Raw genomic sequence first — 18,323 nt, 5'->3', positions numbered from 1 at the left:
GTAACAGAAGAAACTTTGTCCTGAATAATCAGGGCTTACACACATTTTTTCAAACTCCATACACACACACTCTTCCTCTCAGCTGCACACACATCCACAAACTTAACACACTGACTACTTCACACACTCCTCACACACACTTTTCATCATTTGCTAACTCAGTTTCTCTCTCACACACTCACTCAAAAACTCCCCAACTTATTCAAGAGCACACATCCCTCTGGTTCTTCACTCTTTTTCACACACGCACACACACACACACACACACACACACACACACACACGCGCACACACACCCTAATAGCCCTGCCAGGTCTTGGTGTGAGGTAGCTCCTTGATGCAGTGATATAAGAGGCAGACAGTAGACAGAGAACGGGTCAATAATTCATTAGATAGAGGGCTCAACTCAACTTCAACCTGAATACACAGTCTTTGACCACACACACGCACACACACGCACACACACGCACACACACGCACACACACGCACACACACACACACACACACACACACACACAAGCGTACACCCACATCTCTCAATCTGTCTCTCTATCGCACTCCCTCCCAAACATTGTCTCACGGGCTTTCAGGGGATAAGTCTCTCTTCCACTTTCTCTTCATTTCCAGGCTCTACTTTTCTCTTTCTCCCTCCACTACAATCTACACTCGCCTCTGAATTGCTGCTCAAAGATAATTTCATATGAATGTTCATTTCTATTCCTGGATATAACTCATATTTGATACTGATGTGACCCGACAGTGATGCATTAGATTAAACCTGACAAACGACGCTGCTGCTTCTGTACCTGAAGGTTCCAGATTGATTTAAATAAAGATCAAGCTGCTACTTGGCTTTCTTTAAATTGCTGTCGCTTGTTGCCCTCTGTGACATTGCTCAGTTAAGCTGCTACAGTACAGAATCAACACAACTCTGCAGGTCTGGTTAAAAGTGTATCATGTAGACAGCAATCAATGTGCAAACAATGACAGAAGATCTGTGATTCTGTGACGCTTTTTGCTGTTGACTGATTAGAAAACAGTTGCAGCTGCAGTGGGACCAGCCTGAACCTCCCCTGTCCTCACGCTCTACTGTGCTTGTTCACTTGGGTTTAAGCGTTATTCTTGGAAAAAGTTGCTCAAGTTCGTCGAGTGCTCGGCTTTTCTTTCACTCTCCGTTCGTTTGTATCATCTGTTGTTGTAAAATAATGCGTAAATCAATATACTTCCTTTATAAAGATACAATAATCTGTTTCCCTCCACTTCCTTTCTCTCATTCTCTATTTCTCTCTCATGTCTAGCTAGTTGTGCTTCTTCCCAGCGGCGGCTGTCACAGGTCTAATGGTGTGTGGCTGCAGACAGACAGACAGACAGACAGACAGGCAGGCAGGCAGACAGACAGACAGACTCTGGAGTTTCTGCTGCTGTTGTAATAAAGCAGAAAGCTGCTGGAGGGCCAGCCAAGGTGAAATAAGAGATCTGGGACATGAGATCAGCATAAAGCTTCGGGATCAAACCTGCAACCCTCTGCTTCACACACTGTCACAACCCAGTAGTTTCAGTCCAAACTGATATCCGTGTGAGAAAACAGGCCGTCTGTGTTTTGTGTGTTTGGTCAGAGGTCATACAGTGTTGTCTTCACAGTTCAATAAAATCCAACAGGGCCAAGTTATTGTAAAAGTAAAAACTATTTCAACTTCTGCTGTGAATTCAGAATTAACAGACCTGCTATTGAACCCTTCAGTTCATTTATTAGGTGATGCCGACTGAAACAAACTGATTTAATTTCACGTTCACGTTCATGTTAGTGACACATCTGAACAAGTAGCAGGAAGTTCAACCAGCACATAACTATTCATCCAGTGTGTTTCTTCAAAGTTAAGCTTAATTTGACAGTCAATCAACTAATCAATCCAAATAAAATGAACTTCTGTTATGGGACCAGAAGTTGGAGCTAGAAATTTTAAGTTAGTTTGATACCAGCAGAATAATTAATATTAACTAATCTATTTAGAATTTCTTGTTGAAGATACTTTCAGTATTTGATCAGGATTTTAATTTCAGGATGAGCTGTTGCAGACTCATCTGTCAATATCATGCAAACCAATACAACAACACCACAAGCTGCAGCCTCAGCAGCATATTTCTGTATCTGTGTCTCAAAAACTAAGTTCACAAAGAAGAGCAGTAATGGAGGGCTCTCGTGTTGTTCTGAAACAGGTCACACAGGTGCACCTGCTGCCCAGTACAAACCAGCAACATAGACTAAACCAGACTTTGTAAAGCCGCCGCTGAGAACGAGTATTGTTGACTGACCTCGTACAGCGTGATGACCCCGTTGGTCTCGTTGGGAGCTTTCCACTGCATGAAGATCTTCTCTTCATAGGGTGTGTTCTGCAGAGACTCCATCGGCACTGAGCCAGGCACTGCAGGGACACAGAGCACACAAAACATTTTAATGCCCTTTGACAAGAACTCTTAAACTGACTGCATGCTTTGAATACAACAAAAGCTTTGGCAGCAACTGTGGCAATAATGATCTTTGCAGATTTTCAGACAAATATAGCTTAATGGCATGTGCTGAAAAGTGGAGGCCAGTGGAAGCTGCAAACCAAATAACTTTAGTAGACTCTCAGAATAAAAGTGTCAGGGATTTTCTTACTTTACAAACCTCAGTTAAACATCTAAGAGCAATTCAGCAAAAAGCATGAATAAAACACGACATCAACCTTCAACCTGTGCTCTCGTGCAGCCTTTAAACACAAAATGAAATACAGCAAAGTACATCCATAAATACGCCGCTGACATACTGCAGCACATACTTCATCCTGCAGTCTCGAACATTCATCAAAATATTACTTCTGATACAAAAAAAAGCAGCTTACACGGAAAGAAGAAGCGAGGTAGTGCAAGGAGGGAAAAGAAGAATTGCATATTAAAGTTCAGTTCCGTTTCTTGTCATTTAATTCTATTATTTGGTGTAGCGAAAGTTTCAAATATCTGCAAACCAATTAAAGAGAAATATTAAGTTACCGGAAATCTCATTCTGAGATTTTCCCCTGCGAGGCGGAATGAGACCCGCTGCTTGCTCCAGAAAATTGACATTTACGACAATTAAGTGTGACACGCGATTGCATTATGTTTCTCATAGTCTGAAGGCTTGAGTGTCTTATATATTATCAGGTTTTACTTGTGAAAACACACAGCAAGAGCTGAACTGAGAGGTTCTTTCTGAGAATAAACGACTGTGCAAAGACTGTCGATTCAGGTCGGTTATATGAAACCAGGTAAAGAAAAGTGGCTCAGAAACTGACATTTAATGTGATAATTATACATTTCTCTATCAGTATGAACGCAGTTTCAGTTAAGCTGTTGCTGTGTTCATAAATTGTTCAATTACATGAAAATGTTGAAGATGATCACTTCGCACTAAATGTCATTTGCTGATGAATGTGGTGAGAAAAGTTCATCGGAGCTTCTGCTGGGCTCATAATCAGCTTTCTGACGCTTCGAAACACGTCGAGGCAACTTTAAGTGCGAGCTCTGACTTTCAGGCACTGCTGTAATTTTGTGCAGCTCAGCTGTAATTTGTGAAATTAAGCCAGCGTCATCCTAAACTTGAACTGGAGACAGTAATGATGCCGTGTGGAGATAAATCTTGAAGCAGCCCTGTAGACGGCGAATAATGGAACAACTGCAGAGACCCAGCGACAGCAGCCGCTGCCATTTTCTTGGGCTACGGGCACATTTTGTGAGTCACCGCTGGGAGCCCTACATTCAAATCAAACTCATTTGGATGGAATACTTCAAACAAAAAGTCTATTAGCTTACAAAGTCAATTACTAATTCAATGTCAATGGACCAACTGTCTTCTGTCAGGGGAAAACTTTCACCTGACGTCGAGATGATATCCAGTTTAGGGAGGCTCGGTGCAGTTTGGAAGTATCTGCGCAGCGACACCTTTTTTCTGTTGTGCGGCCTCTTTAATCGAGCACACTGCCCTTGAAATGAAACAATAACTTTGAGATTAAAGTGTCAACTTTAAGCTTTAATTTGAAGCTTTTCAAAACCACGTTAAATAAGCACTGTTGGAGCCCAGTCTTTTGTAGTGCTCCAGTTTTAGGAGAAAAGTATTTCATTTGACAAAAGAGCAAACTTGCCAATAGTTTCATGGTTAATATTTGATGTTTCCAGTGAATTAAATCTACCATCAACAGACACTCGGTGTAGTTCATGTTCATGGCAGGTCATTTTAGTGTTCTGGCACAAATTACTCTAATAGACCTCTGCATTGGTATGGACATCACAAACTGGCAATGTCTGTAAGCCCTGCAGATGTCCTCACTGGTTTGGTGACAGACTTGGCGCACAAGAACATGTCAAGAGCCGAGGATTTACTCTGATTTATCTGCTCTACTGTCATGAGAAAGAGACTCCAGTACAACTTTAGCTTGTTCCATCATGCATGAAGAAAACCTGCACGTTTGCAGCAAATGTTGGAGTCGTTTTGGTCCCCAAAAAACTGGGGATGACTGTAGCATACAGTGTATTAAACCGCATGGTGTGACTGTAGAAAAACTGGAAGTCAGCATTTGACCCAGTCGTCACATTCATTTGATAATGTGTTAGCAAATAAAAAAGAAAGTGTCATTGTCCAAACACTCATGGGAAGCACTGTAGCTGTTGTTCAGTGTGCAGCAGCCAGACGACAGGCTCAGTACTGCACACACTTGACTTATTATAGTAAAATCTACCTAGTAACAAGAGCGTGCGTGTGTTTTGTGTGCATGCGTGTGTGTTCAGGAAGTGACAGGCTTTCACATGTCTTTATGAAGGCATACAGACAGTGAAGAGGTGTTAGACACCTTGTCAGGGAGTGAAGCTGTCAAACAAACACACAAAGTTACATACGAAAACAGTTACACCACACACACACACACACACACACACACACACACACACACAGCCAGCAGTAGACCCATGAACACAACAGTGCACGTACTGAAACACGAGTGCGCACACACTCACACACTGAGGGGTGTGAATTGTTGTGAATGTTAAGGAGACAGACGACGCCATGAGGGACAACTGACTGCAATGTGTTAAAATGCGTGTGTGTGTGTGTGTGTGTGTGTGGATTTCACTTCTTATTTTTATTCCTCTCTTTCCTCTTTTGTTCAGGATTATTCGACACCCGCAGGAATATTTTCTACCCTGTTTTGATCTCTGACCTTTCATCTCTCTTCTATTGGCTGTGCATTATGTTGCCGATGGAGGAAGTTAAGCTCATTCTGCTGTTGCACTCGCTGTAAGTCACCGGGAATGAGAGTGTCGACTAAATGCCTGCAATGTAACACAGAGACGGGTCTGACGACGGCAGGGAGCTTTTATTGCTCTTTGTCTGATGTGCATCAAGTGAAAAAAGCTTTTCAAATCAGCCATTTAGAGCCACAAACTGAATCTAACAGAAAAGATGGATGCACCGCAGCATTTCCTTTTACAACGGGGAATTGGGTGCCATTATCCATCTTTCTTCAACACGTCGAGGAGTTTGAGGACGACCTCTGGTGTGGGGACTTTCAAAGCCCTCCCGCTATTTTTCAAGCAATGAAACGACGTCACGGCCCGGCTTAAGATTCAGAGAATCACAAAGACCAGCCCTTCAATGGGAAAGTGCTTGTGACTTACAAAACCTCACCCAGTGCTTAAAAAACCCAGCAGACAACAGCCTCAAAGCCCCGGAAAGCCAAATTATTTTGAAACGAATGGTTGCTGATATTTGCGTTACTTATCTGTTGTTAAGTTTTGTTTTCTGAGAGCATTCTAAGTCTGATAGCATAATAATCGAAACCATTACCACAATTTGTGTTTGCTGACAGGAGGTGTTGCTTTCCTGAGGGCTGTTTTTGCCTTTCGTCCCATTTTCTTTTTGCCATAAGAATATCAACAGGAAGACTCGTAACACCTGACATCCATCGGACCAACACATATCTATTCATTTTTACATTTTTAAGCCCCTTTTTCTCCTCCAATACCTTGATAAAATCATTCCAGCATGTGTTACGTGTTTGCATGACCCAATGAATGCATTCTGCATTTACAGCCATATTTAGATGACTTCGATCGCATTTCACCTACAGATGGCACTAGAGAGACAATAAATGTAGACGTCCACAACTCGGTAGCTTCAGTCGCTGAGGGGGACTCACTTAAATTTTGCACAATTCATTGTTGCATGAAGCTTCAGCATTTGCAGGATTTGAGTCAGGATCAGTTTTAAAACTGTATATTTGCATATGTTATGTGCCGTTGAAATGCTTTCTAATCGTATTTGCTTTGCAGAAAAAGTAATGACACTGGGACTCAGCAGAGGCTTTGCAACTGGACGCTTTAGTAACACGTTACCTGTCAGGTGAGACACTTTTTGAGAGTGTTTACACGTAAAGGTGTCAAACACTCAAAATAAGCATGTTAAGGAAAACAACCTCGGACTGAAAAGTCTCAGGTTGAAGTCCTCAGATGAACTGCTGTGAGTCAGATATGGAGATTCACACACAAACATGAACGCGTGCACACGCACCAGCAGACTGTCAGAGAAGTCTGAAAGAAGAATATTTTGATTAGTAATTCTAAGGTGTTGATTAAGGCCCCAGCCTGTGGAGCATATCAAATTACCCTAACAAAGAAACGCAATTAGATGCTGCCATTTTTATTCAACACCTTATCACTCACTTTTGTGTGTGTGCGCGTGTGTGTGTGTGTGTACTCTCATCTTTATGATGCACACGGTCTACCTGGGTGTCTGGGTGGTGTGTAAATGCATGTGGGAGCTTTTTCTGACTTGCAGTGTGTACCCTGAGCTCTCCAGCACGTATGAATCATGACTCACACAACGTGCCTGCGTGTGTGTGTGTGTGTGTGTGTGTGTTGTGCACGTGTGTGTTCCTGTGCACCTTGGGGGCTGAGACAGAAGAAAACAAGCTTCATTGAAAAGATAACGGCAGCTGTAACACATTAATCATAACTTGATTAACTTCCACCGTGCTGCACAATGAATGGCTCGCTTTATTAAGCTGACTCTCGCTCTCTCTTCTATATGTGTCTGTCATTCTCTCTCTCTCTCTCTCTCTCTCACACACACACACACACACACACACACACACACACACACACACACAATCCTTAGTTAAATTCAAATTGTCTTTACTGGCATGAAATGAATCTCTGTGTTTCCTGACTGGCATTCATTTCTTTGGCTCTCTCCATTGACCCCAATCCATGTTCTTATTATAATAAGCAGCACACCTGGTTGTTTATATGGAAATTTTGATTTTTATTCTTTGTTAGCGTTCAGAGCTTGTAGCAGCTAGTTGCAAAAGCAAATTAAAAAGTGATGCTTGGTATTGGTGTTGGGTCTTATTTACACTACAGGTAATTAAGATGGAAGTGCATGGGAAGCATTGGTGCTGGGGGGGGGGGGGGGGCTGCAGCACTCCCTAAAACCAGAGAGAGTACTGGGTTCCTCATTTTTCAACATGCAGAGCTCTGCGATCAAGCTAGCAACAATAAATACACAAGGTCTGGTTAGAGTCCAGTCACACTTTCAAAATAAAGCTCTCTTGGTTGGACGTTGTAATGCAGCATAAACAAAAGTATTCTGTCATATTTCTAATAAGCTCGTCATTTACTTTAATTTAGTGCCGTCAGTCACTTTGCAAGAATGGCACTTCTGTCCTTTCCAATGATGGATGTCTCATCTTGGGACGTAGTCTCATGCTCGATGTGAATACATGGAACGATCCACGGGTGTCAATATTTCACAAAGCCATCCTTCATTTTACTGAAGCTTCCTGCACTGCAGAGGTTTATCCTCTCTGGAACAAATAAACGCATCTTGATGAAAAGCAAGCAGGAAGGAATTACCAGCAGTGCGGCTGGACTGGATGAAGATTAAATTACACAGTGTGATGAGGATTACAGGACAGATCTGAATGAGATGTTATGATCGGAGGGCGGACTGTGTTTTCCTTGTTTTTCAAAGGTAACGACTGTTTGCTCTTAAAAGCACGAGCAGGTGTTGTGTATGTTTGCTCATTGTACTGCTTTTCTTCTTCCAATAAGCAGATGTGAGTGAAACGCTTTGATTTGAAGATGGTAGAAATATCGGCGTCATCTCCGGAAACATGGAAGCACTGCTATAAACACTACGTTACAGCAAACACGATGCTGCTATAAAAGACCAGCGTGTAAAAGTCAAATCTTTGAAATATTTGGATGAAAAAGGAAAGATTTAATTTTCCTACAAGCTTTAAAGACAACACCAACAAGTCTTGGTTGATGATGGTAAATATTTGTCTGTCATTGAAAACACTACTCGCCGCTTTGTGGATGCAGAACGTTCTGTGATCCTTGACATCCCAAATAAGTGGTTAAAATCACCAAAGCGCACGCTGTAAATGACGAGGTCATTGCTACAGCTAAATGCACTTTGATGAATTGTCTTTATGAAAACTGACAGATGCACAAACAAAAAATGAGAGAAGCTGTTTTTCTTCTTCTGTGATCTTAGAAAAGACGCAGCGCTCTGATGACAGACGGATTATTAAATCTCAGCGACTGATTGTCCTTTGAGTGGGACCGCTTTTCTCTCTAATAGGACTGGAGATATTTATAAGCATATAAACATGTCACAAACATGGGGATTTAAGATCAGTATTTTAATATTTGGTATCAGCTGTTTGGCTCTGAAAAGCGTTAAACCACTGGCAGGATATCGAACCTGACACAAACAACATGACTTCATTATGATCAGAAGTGACAAAAACAGATGTAACAGCATCATTAATTCTCTGGAAACCACATGTGACCCATCATACAGGTTCACCTGGAGCCCAGCCACGCTCAAGCCTGGTCCAGGGTCAGTTCACAGGCATCATAAGACAGAATGTGCAGCCTCAACTCTAAAAACTAGCAAACCCACAAGCGAGCACAGTTAGCAAAGCAGTCAAGACTCTAACAGTTGTTATCTTAGCACAAACTTGATCAGATGTGGCCGTACGAATCTACATTTCCCCTGTGGACATGTAGAAATGTGAGAAAGTGGCGAGCACAGTGTGCCAGCTGTAAACTTCAAAAGCATGATATCACTCTGTGCTGGTGTCATTGCTATTTAAAGGTGTAATTTTTGACTGCAGCGCAATAGAGATTCACTGATTCACTCAGCGGGAGGTGGTCAGTGTAACTGGAATCTTCACTTGTGCTCTGCTCTGAGGCATTTGTTGGTTTGCTGATGCTTTACCTTGAAAAACCAGGTGGCATTGTGCTGCTCTTACAGCACAGCCTGCTGAGGCAAAATAGCTGTGAACCATAATTCTTAGAAGAAAAGGTTGGCAGAGTGTGCGTGCTGAGGAGGCCAGGCAGCTACACCGACTTCCTCGTGCATATATTTGATAAATAAGCAGCCCGGCGGTAAAGCAGCTGCATTGAGCTGACCTGACAGCTACCTGACAAATAGGTGTTTCATGGTTAGGTTAATAGGCTGGTGTGTACAATGAGTGGACATGACATTTGTCTGCAAGGCAAGTGTCTCGGTGCGTTTGCCTGTGCATGCATGTGTTTGTTTGTGGCTTCAAATTGTCTTTTGTCATTATGAACGGATGGACAACCGGAGGAAAATGGAGAACACGGAAGAAAAACAAACATGCACACATACACACTCACACACAACACGCCCCCAAATGCATCCTGGGTAGCTAGTCTCCTCAGTACTCACACAAAACTGAAACAGAGTGTAATACACAACTGTTATGACTCCAGTACTTCTGCAGGTATTTGAGAACGTGTATTTTTATGTGCGACTGTACAGGTTCACTCGGAAAATGTCTCTTAAATCACCTCCACCCACAAGAAGCTTTACATCCTTGAGAGCCAAACTGTAATCTCATTTAGCTACTTTAACTTTATTATACTTCTTTAGACATTTGAACTTTTATACACTCTGGGAGGCAATTAGCATTGTAGTGGCATGCAGCAGAACAGAAGTAATCAGTTTCTGGTATAAACATAGAAAATCTTCCATTTCTGAGCAGCATGCAATGAGGAGGGAGCATGTTTCTCTGCAATAATGGACGTGTCAAATTAACAGTGCTGGATGCCTCACAGCGAGGCAGCCGTAGCGTTCATGGCTTAATGTGACTGGGCAGACTTTAGGTGTGTGCTTGTGTGCATTGTGTAAATCGTACAAGTGCAGCATCCAGTAGGTAAAACAATTAAGAAGGACGTGATTAAACAAGGGAGGATGAGCCCTGTGTGTGTGAGAGAAATAATTTTCTATCTTAATTGCAGATCCCTCATTTTAACATAGGTTAAAGTATATTTCCATGTCATCCTCAACATTAGAAAGTATGAGGAATACCATATACGTGTGGGTGTGTGAGAAGCTGCCTCATTTGCTGGAGTCCCAGCTCTATAAAGCCATTACCGTACAAACAGCAATTAGCCTCCGTGTGAACAATTGCTGTTCTGTTCCCTAATTACTGAATTACAACCAGGAGATTAACGATGGTTAAATAAAAAACAATTAAGAACAAAACAATTAAGGCTTTTTTCCCCTTCCCCCCAAAGCCATTGCTGCTCCACGCTCACGGTAACTCTTTTTAAAGGGTTGAGACAACTTTCAGTATGTGTGTGTTCAGCGAGTAAAGGCAGGAATTTCAGGCGGAGATGTGATGTTCCCCAGAAGCTAAATTCAGAGGATATTAGTTATGAGATCAGGAGAAGAACAGCGAGCCCCGAGGAGGGAGAGAAAGAGATGAGAGATTTGGGATCATTAGAACGATGTTTTTATCCTGCTTATCAGGCATTGCACTAATGGATTCAAGCCATTCCAGTTTATCGCAGGCATGTTGTTGAGAGAAATGTGAAGCATCAATGAATTATTACTAGTAGTGGCTGGGGCAACTACTCTGTTCTGAATTAGCAGAACATGGAGCCCTCTGGAAAGGAAAGATGAGTTTAAAATGTTGTTTTGAAATAATTTCAACTCCTGGGGTGCAGTTATATTTGCAGCGTTAATAAAGTCAGTCAGTAGCTCTTCCTGCTCGCAGTAATACGGCTGTTGATTGTTGCAGCTGTAGATGTGGAGGACTGAACCTGTGGTCCCGTTCTTACAGATCTAATGTGCGTTTCAGCCTGGTTCAGTTCAGTTCAGTCCACATTAGAAGAAGTATTTTCATGTTCCTATTGTCAAAACCTGTGGATGGTACCACCAGAACTACTAAGCATCCTGTTTTTGTTACCGCTCTGTTGAGGCATCAGGCACACTGATGCTAAAAGGTGCTTTTTCAGCACTCCTTTGTGTCTTGCTGCCTTCAGCCTCTCTTCAAACAAAACAACCACATGCTGAGAAGAAAGGACATGAAACATTCAGTGTCCTGCATTGTGTTCTTGTTGTTAGAGCAGCGTAGCCGCTTTAAGGGACAGGGCAGTGCCTAATGGGCGCATAGTGAGTGTGTGGTTGAGTAAGCGAGAGAGAACGAGCGTCGGGAAAGCGGCGGTGAATGCACAGAAGAGGAAAAGGTTAGCAGCAGTTGTCAATGAGGCAGTAAATGTCTAGTGTGGGTATGAGGCGGCTATTACCATCCACAACAACCCCAGCTATTTTTGACGTAGCACCAATCTGCACAGAGCACATCGAGCCAGACAGGAAGTCAGACACAGGAACAGTGTTAAGAGTGGCGTATTTTCAAAATAAAACGCCCTGTGCGGACTCCCGCTTGAACATCAAGCATCATCAGCAAAATCTAACCAAGTTAACAAAACCAGCTGGCTGCTCTGAAAACAGGCCCAATGGGGCGACGGAACAAAAGCTTGTCGCACACGAGGCATCGCGGAGACGCCCCTGGTGGAATATAGAGGTACTGTCTGCGGTGGAAAAGCGAAACAGATCCAGGGTTTACCTGCGAACAGTAGGTTACATGTACGGGTTCAACAGATTCAGCCCTAAAGTGTCGGAGTGGAAACCCACCGTGACATCACCCACTGCTTTCTGGACTACTGTTATGAAGCCTCTCTTGGTTTTTTGAAGCCAGAAGTGATCATATGTGAAGGAGAGGGTGGAGCAGGGGAAGACGCGCATGTGTGATCTCCTGATCCAGCTGCATCGCAACCTGACTCCTGCCTAACACGTCAGTAAAACACTTCAGTGTAACTCTGTTTACACGTGCTATGGTCTCAAAACCTACATATGCAGTCAGTAATTTAGAATATGTTGTAACAAGTTGAACCGCGATGGTTATTTGTTTTCTTTGTTTTCCCAAAATATAATAACAAGCCAATTAAAAGCTTACACCCAAACACAAGTCAAAGCGGCTGGAGATCATTTCTTGTTATTGTTTTCTCTCGAACATTTCTGCACTGCATTCCCCAAAAGGAACTGTCAGTCACACAGTGTGGGCGGGACTGTGACACCCTTTATCTTCTCCTGTTGGAGAAGTCTGAGTGAATGTGGGAGACCTTCTGCTGCTGCTGCTGTCAGCAGTGTGAAATGAATCATTTTGTCAGTCAGAGGGTTTCTATGAGGAAGACGAGCACTGAGACACGGAGGTGCTGGAATAGCTAAAGCGGTCATGAACTGACTCCTTATATGTTGGATCAAAACTGTCATAAACAGTTTGTTGTTAAACAATTTGAATACAATTTACAAATGTTCATTCACTCACCATCCTCCTCCGTCTGTTTTACTATCTCCTCGCTCTCCTTGCTGCCCTCGGGGTTGGCGAGGACCAGCCGCAGCCTGACTGTGACGAAAGGCCTCAGCCCCCTCAGGGTGTAATGCGACGACGTCTGGATCAGCTCCTCGGCTGCAAACTCCTGCTGGTTAAACACATACTGGTACTGCACCTGGAAAAGAGAGAGCGGGACATTTATTCCACTGTAATCTGGCCCTGATGAAATACACTTAACCCTGCTGTGTTTTCCAACACCGCCGTGACCGTGCAGGTTCAGACGATGCTAAATGTGCATTCAAAGGATTTGGAGCTTAGAGGATGAGGGATTTGTCCATTCACCTTCAGTTACAAAACAGAACGACTACCAAGATGTTCACTATTGTGAGTGAGGTTTGAAGTTTTGAAATAATTCAAAATTTAACTTAAAATGTCAAATGTGCCATCAATTCTTACTGCTGTCACATCAGGCTTTCATGGTGGAGAATAATTAATGCCTGTGAAACATAACTTGCACCTCTGAGTTCAAAATTGTGGCTGGCTGTGCGTACCGTCAGATTGTAGCTGTGGCAGCGCGTCACAGCATACCCAAACGTCTCCCACTGTATGGTCAGCTGGCGGGCTCTGACATCCACCACGTTGACGTTCTGGGGACCGTGGACTGGATCTGAAGGAGAGATGGAAAGAAACAAAAGTTAGCTCTCTGGCTGAGCTGTGGCTCACTGCACCAGCTAAACGTCTCTCTTAAGCTAGGGGGCAAAATAAAGTCTTCAAAAAGGGTTCGAGTTAGTCAAAACTAACCAAAATATTGTTGCAGAAAAAGACATTTTCACAGTAAAAAACACTAATCTTAATGCAGTATTTAGTAGTGTGGTGTCTCTCGACTTTCATTAGCGGACAGGCTAACGGCTAAAAATAGCTAACGTTAATCACCAAACATCAACAAAAAGGTACGTAAACTAGGACAAAGCATTATGCTTAGGTGATAATTGAACGACCTTTAATCTACAGCTAATGAAAAACAACAACACACATTATAAAACTCATGACATTACAACAAATACATATGATGACATCAGCAAACTGCTGGAAATGAGCAGCTGTTAATTAGAAAGTTACTGGAGCACATGGTTTCCACTGTTCCAGGATTGTTTTGGGGTGTATTTACTACAAATCACCATCAGTACTTTGGTTCGGTGCCTTACTCAAGGCCGCTCCGACGGGACATGAAGGCTGTCGACAGGTTCACGGGTTCCAACCTGTGATCTCTTAATTATTGGGAAATCTGTCGGACCACTAGGCCACGCTGCATCATTACAGCAAAGTCCAGATCCACAGGGCAGAGATTAGCACAGAGGTCCCTGTATCGATCTGCAGACATTTGGGGCGGTTATTACTGCCTTATGCCCATATGTCACTCACTCACTCATGCATGTGCATGCACACACACACACACACACACACACACACACACACACACACACACACACTCACAGAGCATTGTTCCAGCCATATGTTGGGCTCTCATCCCCAGGTTTTTGTACCACGACTGATTGCACACTAACAAGCTTGTTCAAAGCAATCTTTCCGTCTGCTTAATTATAATTAGAGAAGCTATATTAGCTGTGGTTCTCCAATGAAAATGAAAACTTTACTCACAACGCGTGTGGTCTTCTAAATCTGTCCAGAACGGACACCTGAGGAATGAGTCCTGGCACTGAAGTAAAAACTCATTTATTATGTCTGATAATTGTTGGAGGAACAGCTTAGCTAATGAATTAGTGATAGCTGAGAGGAATGTGCTGTTCTCAATTACTGAACGCTGACCCTCAGGCAGGATGTTACCCTCGGAGTTTCTTGTTTTTAATGTTTTTAAACCCAGTGAACCTTTACAGTTCCATGAATGCTGTGTGTCGCACCTAAACCATGGAAAACATCTTGCTTCTCAGAAAATAAAGCAGACGGTGAAGTGTTGTGATGATTTTTAATTGATGCTAAATCTGTCCATCGGGAACATTTGCTTTAATTTCTCACTTTTTCAGTCTCTTTTAAAGACCTTATAAACCCTCCTTGGGTGATAATTAGTCATGATTAGCTATTCAACTTTGGAAAAACCAAACAAATCAATGCCTCCTAAAGTAATCAGTCAACCTCAGAGACTTAAAAGGAAACGCAACAATTGCTTTGACCCCAAAAAGATTGTGTATGAAGTCAGTTGAGTGCATTATGAGATTGTTCAAACAAGCTACTTACTGGGAATGTAAGATCAGCCTAATGAGACAAGATTAGACAACGGCACCATGGATAAGCCATCTTAGATGCCATCTGAGCACAGCAGACAAGTGTTTCAGCTGTCAGCGTGTGTGTGTGTGTGTGTGTGTGTGTGTGTGTGTGTGTGTGTGTGTGTGTGTGTGTGTGTGTGTGCGTGTGTGTGCCTGCAGAAGGGGAAAAGGTTCAAGGATAAGAACATAAGTTAGCATCCCAGCAGGTCTCAGATATCTTGTCCGTTTTCTTGTACATGTGTGTGTCCTGCATTGACAGACGTATGCGTTTGTGAGGTTGGCTGCAGGCTTTCGGCTCCCTGGGGTGCTTTATGGTTTAAAGAGTCTGTGTTTCTACTTAAAAGAACAAAGCCTTTAAAGTAATCTACTCCTCCCGGATAAGACTGCGGCAGACTGACATTTGGCAGCCAGGAAAGCTGCAGGGGGGAGGTGATATAACCAACGTATAACCCAATCCTCAGGCCGGCACAGCAGGCGATACACTTTCACACAGTTCACACAATGTCCCCAGAAACTGCCACTTAACTCCACCTGACTGAGAGTGATGCAGATGGGCCAATGGCCTCCGATGAACGTATTTCCATTTTATTGAAGAAACAATGCTGAATGTCTTCATGCAGTGCTCAGATATCTGCTTTCTTTTAGCAGGTGATACAGCTACTTGTCTGCCTGTTAATGTGACAGGCTGCAGGACGTTTCACAAACTTTGCATTGTCTTTAAATGTTTTGGGTGGATAAATTGTGAGCCAGTGAACCACTGATGTGATTGTTGTATGAATTTAAAATACAAATCTACCATGTGACAAACAAGCAACCAGTCCACAGTGTACCTTGTCTCTAACCCACTGCATGCTGGGATAGCTCCAGCCAACCCCAAAACTTCAACAGGATTCAACCCAGAATCATTTACCTTCAACTTAGCAATAATAAACACGAAACTTCCAGATATACTGAAAAAAATCCGACAAAACGTGGCACTGACATGCCGTCCGCTGGGTCTATTACATGCTTTGTTGTGACACTGGGCTGCAGGATTTGTGGTTGGACGGGCGGACGATGACATGTATTACAAAAAAATACTATTTTAGCACAACAGATGCCTTTCCTGACAGGCTGAACAGCAGTGCAAACACTTTTTGAAAGAACACTCCAGTGGGAGGCAAACACTGAGAAAGACCTTGTTTTCAGAATCAAACTCCTCTAGAGAACAAATGTGAACTAACCTGTAATTATGCATGCTTAAGCAGATCAAGTGATGTACCTATAATGAACGCACACACTGTAATTCCTCAATTACAGAGACATAATCACTCATCACTGAGCTGGAGAGGGAATGAAATAACCAGTTTTCCCCAAGAATAGCAATAAATCAAAGCTCCTCTCCTTGCAATGACTCATTTCTGCAAAGACTCAAACCATGTTAGCTAAATCAGATTCATGTTCGGAGGTCTGGAGAGAAACAGGCCAAGAGCAACAAATAGCAGCCTACCGAATCCCCCTCGCCAACCATCTCACCACTGCCACCCACTTAATCCGCTGGTCTCTCAGTTGGGTATGATGGAAGCTAATCTTTTCAGATAATCTGGCTCACACTCAGCTGGAGCCCCTCTAAACAGATTGCCAATTCCTGATTTGGAAAACACTGTGGTGAGGGTGGAGGAGGTTAACTCAACAAAATGATAATGAACAAGAGGAAGCAGGGATTCTACCAAACAGCATCACTTTTGAAATTAAGTTTAAAGCTTCTGGAAGTATTATCTTGCATTAAGTACAGTTGTTGGCACTGCTGTTCAATCAAAGCCAATATCTGAGATTATCGTCTGCCGAGCAGCAGTTCTGACGCCGCTCCGACTGTGGCCGCTACGTCACAGCGGCTGCACCGCACAGCGCTGCTCCTCAGGCCTTGGTACGACATGTTTGTTTCTTCTGTTTAAATCTGAGGCCAAATCAAAGACAGAGATAGAAGAGAACTGGAAACGAATGGAGTCGGATGGAAAGACGCTCAGAGAGAGAAACTGGGAGGACGAGAGCACGAGAGGTTATTTGAATTATAACTTTGTTTACATCGTTAGGTCGATTACGGTGTCTCCCGGGCTGCCCTTGGTCGTGACAAACGTCAGATTTGCCACATCATCCATCTGATTTATTCTCTCTCGCTCCTCTTTCCCTCCATCCACTCGTCTTCTAAATTCCGCTCTCCGCCATCAATTTTAACCTCTTCTTTGCATCCATTACAGAGCTCTCTAAACCCACTTGCACATCGAAGACTGATAACAACGTGGAGAGGAAGAGCCTGACAGACAGTGAGAGGTGAAAACAGACAGTGAGGGACGGAAAAGATGAGCAAGTCCAAATATCTATAAAACTAACAAGCCGGATGGATGGACGGCTGACAGACGAGTGACCGACTGCACTGATCAGTCGATGAATAAATGCACCAATGGATAGGTTGAAAGAAGAGAGCGGTCAGTTATGTATGCATGGAGGATGAACAGTCATACCTCCAGAGGGACATGGGCCCAGCACTGGGCAAAGCTCCCACCCTCATTAATCAGGATGGGTCAAGGGTTGGCATGTTAGCTGTCACACACTGCGAAAGGGCAGTTTTGATGGCACAGCTGGCGCACAATGTGACAAGGCCAAACAGTGAGTCATGTCGCAGCCAGACGTGGTCTCCCTCTCCCTGTGGTGAACCAGGGGATACAAGTGGCCCTTGATATGCCCATTAAAAGGACAACAGAGGCTACAGCTAGCCAATGGCTCGCTATCTCACCACCACAAAGCATCAGGAACTGCAAATAGCACTTACCTGCCTATTGCACCAGACTGTGCTCCAGTCCAGTGTCACTAAAGTGCACCATGTACCCATTATGTGACTTGCTCAAGTGACCAGACAACCATTGGCTGCAATTACTGAGCACAACACCTGATAACTCCTACAGTACCTTTTCACCACTGAGCAGATGAATACATAAATAAATAAACAAAACAAGGCTACCACATCAACTTTCAAATCCCTATTGTTTAGACTTTTTATGTGATATACCACCTTTTTAATGAACCCGATGCTGAATTCTTTGCATAAAGATGAGTCAGTCCAGGTGGATATTACTTCAGCCTGTGTGTGTCCTTAGTGTGCTATGTACAAACGGCTCCTGCATCAGCAAACTAGCTGCAGTGCACACTGCGAAAGATGGAAATGGAGCTGATCTTCACAATTTGTCTACTTTAAGATAATACCCATGATTAAATGTATAATAACCAAATCCGTGTCTTTTAGCACTGGGACTGATTTGACTTTTCTACCACTCTCGGCTA

At 43.2% G+C, this 18,323-nt stretch overlaps 1 protein-coding gene across 9 annotated transcripts in view; it reads right to left on the bottom strand.

The window, feature by feature from the left end:
• ptprt (protein tyrosine phosphatase receptor type T) overlaps positions 1 to 18,323 on the bottom strand; it is a 301,057-nt gene that overhangs the window by 149,081 nt on the left and 133,653 nt on the right. For all 9 annotated transcript variants that reach the window (XM_076744867.1, XM_076744795.1, XM_076744804.1 and 6 more), the window contains exons 9-11: positions 13,275 to 13,390; positions 12,718 to 12,898; positions 2,315 to 2,424 (exon numbers count right to left, since the gene is read on the bottom strand). In XM_076744867.1, coding sequence (XP_076600982.1) covers positions 2,315 to 2,424; positions 12,718 to 12,898; positions 13,275 to 13,390 — 407 coding nt within the window. The remainder of the gene's footprint in view (positions 1 to 2,314; positions 2,425 to 12,717; positions 12,899 to 13,274; positions 13,391 to 18,323) is intronic.

This window comes from Chaetodon auriga, chromosome 2, assembly GCF_051107435.1.
Source record: "Chaetodon auriga isolate fChaAug3 chromosome 2, fChaAug3.hap1, whole genome shotgun sequence".
In the NCBI taxonomy this organism is placed as follows: domain Eukaryota; kingdom Metazoa; phylum Chordata; class Actinopteri; order Chaetodontiformes; family Chaetodontidae; genus Chaetodon; species Chaetodon auriga.
This window is presented reverse-complemented; position numbering and strand designations above follow the sequence as displayed.